This window comes from Aythya fuligula, chromosome 26 (genome assembly GCF_009819795.1).
Source record: "Aythya fuligula isolate bAytFul2 chromosome 26, bAytFul2.pri, whole genome shotgun sequence".
In the NCBI taxonomy this organism is placed as follows: Eukaryota; Metazoa; Chordata; class Aves; order Anseriformes; family Anatidae; genus Aythya; species Aythya fuligula.
Genome location: NC_045584.1, coordinates 5,827,687 through 5,835,185, shown reverse-complemented (window position 1 = coordinate 5,835,185; position 7,499 = coordinate 5,827,687). Strand labels below are relative to the sequence as shown.

The 7,499-nt window shown below is 34.0% G+C and overlaps 1 protein-coding gene across 1 annotated transcript in view; it reads left to right on the top strand.

The window, feature by feature from the left end:
• Nucleotides 1–684: 684 nt before the first annotated feature.
• LOC116499070 (nucleoporin Nup37-like) overlaps nucleotides 685–7,499 on the top strand; it is a 29,739-nt gene continuing 22,924 nt past the window's right edge. Inside the window, 3 exon segments of the mRNA XM_032203676.1 lie at nucleotides 685–900; nucleotides 2,483–2,607; nucleotides 3,628–3,700. Coding sequence (XP_032059567.1) covers nucleotides 745–900; nucleotides 2,483–2,607; nucleotides 3,628–3,700 — 354 coding nt within the window. The 5' untranslated portion in view covers nucleotides 685–744.

The following is a 7,499-nucleotide window of genomic DNA, read 5'->3' as shown; positions in this document are numbered from 1 at the left end:
TGATGTCAAATCTGGGATGATCCCCAAATCAGTTGTGTATCAGCCTCCTGTGTGCAAGCAAAGGAGTCTGATTTTCTTGAAAAGTGCTTGAATAGAGTAAAGCATTAATGTTTAAGTATACTTTTGATCCAGTTGAAAATTAACTTTTTCTGTGCAAGTACAGAGGCATAGAGGCACTGTTTGCAGTTGGGTTGGCTTATGTCATGAAACAAGTATTCTGCAGAATAGTGTTTGCATTTAGAGTTTGGTGGGTTTAATTCTGCTTTTAGTTAGATACCTATTGTCCTTTAAAGAGGTTCACCAGGGAAGAGAATTTGAAGGTAATAATACATAGTTTGTTGTCATTTGGTTGAAATTTTTAAAATTACGTATATAACTTTTCTGGTACGTAGAGTTACTTAATCCCATGTCTTGATAGGTTGCCATCAGTAGCACAAAATCTGCAGTTGTTACTGATGTCTGTAGAAAAAGTTTTGAATGTCTGTTAGTGAATTAGGTCAGTTAGGTTAGTTAATCTCTTGATTGTTGGAATTACATGTTAAATCTGGATATAACGAGCTTAAGTTGACCTTTTGTGTCCATAAATATGGTGTTACAAGAAATCTTGATTTGTTGTGCCACAAATACTTTTTTTCTTTATGCAAATACGTAATGCATGCTTTTTAATACTTTCCATATAGGAACATTGACCTTCATCCTGAAGAAGACATCACTTCCACGATACTTTGACATAGTCCCCTGAAAATGAAGCAAGATTCTACTAGAAATGCTGCTTACACTGTGGACTGTGAAGATTATGTGCACGTGATAAAATTCAATCCATTTGATAGTGGAGATGCATGTTCCCTCATTGCATATGGTGGCAATAATTATGTAGTTGTAGGGACGTGTAGATTTCAGGTTAGTTTTTGTTTATTGCTTTTATTAGTTGCTTCATGAAACTGACAGCATGTCCTCTGACAAAGACTAAAGTCACCTTCCTGTTTCTTTCCTTCCCCATTTTGCCAGGAAGTGTTTTACTCCTTTATTACATTAATGACTTTGGGATATTTGGTCTAAAAGAGAAAAAAATGTATATATAAATACATATTGGTATTAGCATCCTGCTGGTGTAAAGTTCTTTTTGAGTAGGCTGCAATGAAAACAGGAGTGCTCTACTGGAAGAGTAATCCCAGTTCAGTATTTCTTGTAAATGTTTGTGACTACTACCTGGGAACTTAAGCAGGTAGCTTTGGAAATATGTAACTTAACATTTGCTGTATGGTGTTTTATTTTTTTAAAGCTTTCAGGTAGCTATCAAAGCAGCAAAGATTTAAAATACCCGGAATAGAAAGGAATAATTTCCAAAGTTTAGAGACATTTCTTTCAAGGAAGGACAGTGGCAAATAATTACTTAATATACATCTGCTTTCTAGGTTACTTTTTTTACATCTCTCTCACAGAATGTTAGAAACAGTAAAATATGTTTTTTTACCTTGACATTATTTCCAGTCACCATATTGTGAAAATTTTTAAAAAGTAGAATAGTATACTGTGTATATTTATACGTAATACTTCTTTTTTTTTTTTTTTACAACGCACTTTTTTTTTTTCCCTGGATGCTTGAAAATCGAGTAGAACACTCTCATCTTTGGAATCTATTTTTACTTTTTTTTTTTCTTGAGCTCACTTCTCTGTTACATGGTACTATTTTTATACTTTACTATCTAACACAGAAAATAGTATAACTGGTCTTTATTATTCCCTAAAGTCTTACTGTTGGAAATTTTCTGAAAATCACCTAGGTCCTTCCTAGCTTCTACATTATGCAGAGTGTATACAGAGAGATTTTTTTCCTTAAAGCAGAATTGTGCCATAGAGAACATTTCGTCAAAATAGCCTTCCTATATTTTGAGGTACTACACTGGATGTTTTGAGAATTTTTTGGAGATCAGTTGATTCATTAAGTCCACAGTCCCAGCAATTGTTTCATCTTTGCCACCATCCAGTTCCCTCACCATTGGGAAGAATAGCCAAGATAGTAATTTTGGTCATGTTAAATGATGAAGGGTACCTTTCTACCTGCTGCTGTTCTTCTAGAACAACCAGGTTGTTCTAGCATTTTTCCATAAAGTAAAAACAACTGGGAGAGAAGATAGCCTACATGGCCTCCTTGCTTTTGTTCCCATTATTTCGCATTGCAGTGTGTGCTTATCATGCTGTTGTCAGTCGTTCTGGTTGTATCTATGCCGATGTTGAGCCCAAAGAATGGGCTCAGCATGTTCCTCTTGCAAATCTTCTTTTTGTGCAATGTAGGTTTGGTTTTGTGCTATGTTTGGTTTGAAACTGCAATCATTTCATGGATTCTTAATTACTTACATATTTCAAGTAAATACTTTCTTTATCGCAGCAGACACATCTAACTTTCAACTTCATATCAATCTGACTTGTTAGAAGTCATCAACCTGTTATTCTGAATTAGCTAACTACAGTATTTCTGTAGGAAGAGGATGCAGAAGTGGAAGGCGTGCAATATAAGACACTACGAACATTTCATCATGGAATCAGAGTTGATGCCATAACATGGAGTCCAGAAACTAGACTTGATGCTTTACCTCCCCAGATAAGGTATTTCTAATAAATTACTATAATGAGTCCTTGTCTCATATCTGTTTTCTCATATCTGTTTTCTCTAAGTCCTTAATATTGAACTAACTTTAATGCTTACAGCTGAAATCTCACTCTGAAGAAATTGCTGTTGGAAGTTTGTGAACACCATTGGAACAACAGTTTCATTCTTAGTCATCCTTATATATTTTGTTCTGCTTCCTGAGCCCCTTACTCTTTCCTCCCCACAGTGGATTCACTGTAGATACTAGATGTTTTAATTTTAATCGACCTGTAATCTACTTGGTCTTTTTGTTGTGTGTGTATGTATCATTGTAAGAATAATACTAGTATTGTGGCCTGCTTTGTAAAATCACATGTGATGTTCTCCATAGTATGGGCTATGTTTAGGAGTAAGTCGGATGCTATTTGTGAGACCTGTCAAGCTGTAAGTCTAGAAAAACGGTCAATTATTAAATATGCACTTAACATTAATTCAGATGTTCTCAATTGCTTGTAAGCCTCTTCAAAACTATACTGGTTATTACTGCTGAATATTTTTACAGTCTTTTGTTTAAAATAAGTTGGAGACTGGTTAATAAATTAATCCGTATGTAATTTAAAACACTGATGATGAGGGTTCTGTTTTTTCTATCAGCCACTTCCTCCAAGGTAAATTCTGTGGCAGTTATGAGAGAGATTTCAGGTAATTCATAGTAGATTCCGATTTAGCTTTGTAAAATGTTTTGTATTATTTTCCATTAAAAAGTATTCTTGGCACTTGATACACCATATTTTATAGGCAAGTTCCAATTATAACTCTGAATGCTTGATGCCAAAGCAGAAAAATTAGAATATACGTTTGATTGAAAATCTAAATTTCCTTTTGCATGTCATTTTGCAGGTTTAAAATGGGGTGAAACTCTTGATTGATCTGGTTTCGTTTGTTGTTTTATTTGTTTATTTTTTTAACATATTTTTTTAAAGAAAACATTGCAGTGCTACCTGACAGAAGGGCTTTTCTTTTTCTGTTGAGTGTAGGTTTTGTACAGCAGCTTCTGATAAGAAGTTAAGGCTATTTACTTCAGACCTGCAGGACAAGAATGAATATAAGGTAAGGGTAACTGAGCTGATTTTGAATATTTCTTTAGTTTCTAGTGGAGTCTAATCTTTCACTGACCTTGTGCTTCACTTTTCTTAATGTATAGTATGATGTAAAACACTAAACTCTGGCAGACCCATCATCTCTAGCAAAGATCAGTGTATTGAATATACCTTTATATCTTTAAAGTGGGCATAACTAATTATCAGATATATTATATTTTGATTTAAAAGTATTTATGTAACAGCCAAATTGACAAAAAGTAAGTAGAGGTTTATTTGTGGTCTAAAACATGGTCTAAAAATATTCTACAGGTGAATTTGAAGTACTGTGTTGGAAAAGGTTCCTTTACATAGAGACCTGTAAAATATTATGTGGTATTGTTTATTAGACCTGTCTATATGGAGAGCAAATTTAATGCTTTGTCTCTTTCCTTGGGGAACAGGAAAGTTGCAATGAAACCATTTCGTACAGTAGAAGATTTAAAGAAAGAATGCTGAATTTTGTACTTAACTGCAGACAGTTATATAAAACATGGCCATGGGCCAGCACTTGTTTATGTCTAAAATAAAAAGAAAGGGAATGACTCCTTCAAATACATCTTCGCTTCCTGTTCTTTCAGCGTAGTGTTCTTTCACCAGTGATGTAAGAGGTGTCGGGTCTAAGAGATTTCTGTTGTTTGTGAGGCATTCTTGTCTTTGTAACTCCTACGTCACTTGGGTATGTACATATTCTTCAAAATTTTGCCTTTGAAACAATACCCCAGTCCAAATATTAATATTAATTAGATGTTCGTTTGAATTTCTTTTGTTGAGGTTTCAGACAAGAACAAGCAAAGCTAATCAATGCTGAAAAATCAGGGGTGAGGGCTCCTTCTTTAGTGCTTTGGAATATGATAATGCCTCTGAGAGTCGTGTATTGAATATGAAGGGGAAAAGAACTGACTTTCCTTTGTGGTTTGGCAGTATGTACTAATAAGACAATATTTGTCATACAGAAAGTAAATTAATTGCAGATGTCACTCTTGGTCAAATAATAATGGAGTGAATAAAGCTATATATAAGTAAAAATGGACATTACTAAAAAATAAAAAGTATTTCAATTTCAGAAAAGATGTTCTATGTCACTTCATGCATGCACATTCCCATTTTTTCCTTCCTTCGTGCTTGGTACATCACCTTGTATGGCCTTGTCAGCCAGGAAGTAGGATAACTGACACGGTTGCAAAGAGCTTGGCTGGCACTTCTAGCAAAATATTTCTAGAAATTGTTAATGTTGTTTGCTTGTAAGTTGATGTGTGTCACTCCTTAACCAAAGTTACCATTTTATATAGTACGTGCCAGTTTTATGATATTGTAGACAAGCAGCTTTGATGGTGTGAGTTACTCTTTTGACTTTTTTAGCAGAATATAAAGTTACTTTACTCATTATGTATGTCTGTTTTAATTCAAGAAATTTATAGAATTGTCTGTAAGCACGCGGATGAAAGATAATAGGTAGACTCATTAATAACATATAGACAATTGAATGGTTAATTAGTGGAAATAATCAAATCACATAGAAGAACCCAGTACTACAGTCTCTAAATTCAGCTGTCTAGTCTCTCTCTCTCTCTTTTTTTTTTTTTTTGGATTAACAATGGGCCTCATGGACTGTCTGCTAAAATCAGTGACAAGTCTCTTAATTTCAGCATGGTTCAAGGCATGAATGAGTGTTTTTTTCCTTGTGTAATGAATATGAAAGCTTTAATTACTGGGTGTTAACGACCAACAAATTTTTGTGTTTTTGCCAAAAATTGTGAAAAAGTGACAGCTGTGATAGTTCATAGCCTTCATACCTCTTTTTGTCTTCTTTCTCTTACAATCTGGTCTTTAGCAGAAGGTGCTCTTTTATACATTCCAGAGCAGACTTCATGTCTATACTAGCTTTCAGACTGTTGCACATTGATTTAGGACTCCTTCCAGACTAACGCTAGGAATTCTCAATGGGATATGCTGTTTTCCTCAATAGGAACCCATTGAACCCATTGCTTCCAGTTAAATAAATACATTTGATAAATATTCAGCATTACAACTTCACACAAATGCATTTTTGATAACTTATGAACTTAAACTTTTTTTAAAATAGAAGTTTAAATAAGCAAGTTTATTCTAATGAAGAATTATATTAGGCTGTTTATTACTGAATTATAATAAGATTACAAAAAAACACACTTATAATAATCATTTTGAATATACCTGATGAGACAGTTATTTTGTAGTTTACTGTCAATGCATGATCAATATTAAAACCAGAGAAGCAAAGGAGGCAATGCAGTAGCACAGTCTGTGCTACTATTCTATTCTATTCCGAAAAAATGCTGTTTTTTCAAAATAGAATTTCTGTGATGAGTTACTGTTTTTCCCAGGCCTAACGAGTTTTTTTTTTCTGATATGTGACCAACACAAATGAAACTTTAAAACATGTATTTCTAATTTAGTGGTATATATTACACAGTAGCTTTGTCTGGGTGCCTACAAATAAATTTGAAATGCTACACTTATATTTCTATTAAGATAGCAATTATTTTTCATACAAAAAGATTCTTTGAAGAACTGATTCTTCTACCCTTAGGACTTCTTTATAACACAAACTGTGCTGACCTGCAGTAACACGCTTCTACTGCAAAAGTATGTCAATTATGTAACACATCTGAAAAAAAATTTATGACAAGTTGTGAGTGTAATGAGGATGTATTAATACAAGAGGTGATACAACTGTGTGGCCAGATGAAGCTACAATAGGTGGTTTATTTTTGATGCAACAGAATACTAAAGACCATTTGGGGCTTATGCTATGCAAATGAGAAGTTTTGGCTTCAGTTTAGCAATGAAGTTATTAGCACTGTTTATGCCAATTTCACCACTGGAACTTAGTCTAAGAACTTCATCAAGGGTATACTGAGACTGAGGAGGAAGTAAAAATTCCTGTTTATACTGGATCGGGCTTGCTCTAATGTTCAGAAAACAGCTTAAAATGTGGATTATTACCTAACAGTGAGAATCTCATTAGTGAAAAGGAATAGTGTGCTTATATTGGGGGATTGGACTAGATGATCTTTCAAGGTCCCTTCCAATCTCTAACATTATGTGATTCTTTGGTAAAAATGTCTTTAAGAGCACGTTCCAGGCTTTTGTTTGTTTGTTTTTGTGTGTGTGTTTTTGTTGGTGGTTTGACAAAAAGTGGAGAAAATACTTTCTCCAGGTAGTAATGATAGTTTCTTATACTTGGATGATCATTGAGCTATATACTTCTTGTGACTGGAAAAAAAATAACACCTGACTCCCATCTAAAGTATTTGGAAATCTCAGAGGTTCACAAATATTCTATGAGCTATGCCGAGTTAATTTTAAACAGTTTAACAGAATGGTTTCTTAGTATTAGTCAATCAAAACCTCAGAAAAACTATTCTATGAACCTAAGGTTGAATGCATAATGAACACATGGAAGACTTCGATCAGTGCAGTACAGTGCACACTTTACACATGAGATTTCAAGAGAGGTATAAAATGTGCAAAAAAGCTGAGGGAAGTATGTCATTACAGTCAAAATGTAATCCCTGAACATTTTGTCTTTGATATTAAACAATTAGTATGGGTTGCTTCTGGAGGGATAGACAAAGTAATCTTACTCTGTTTTCCCAGTGGAAAAACTGTCTTGATGTAATTATCAACAAGGAACTTCAAGCATACTGAGTTTTCCATTACTTTGTCAACACAACTAATCCAAAATTTATGGGCTGGATCAAACCCAGAACAACAAACAAAAGGTA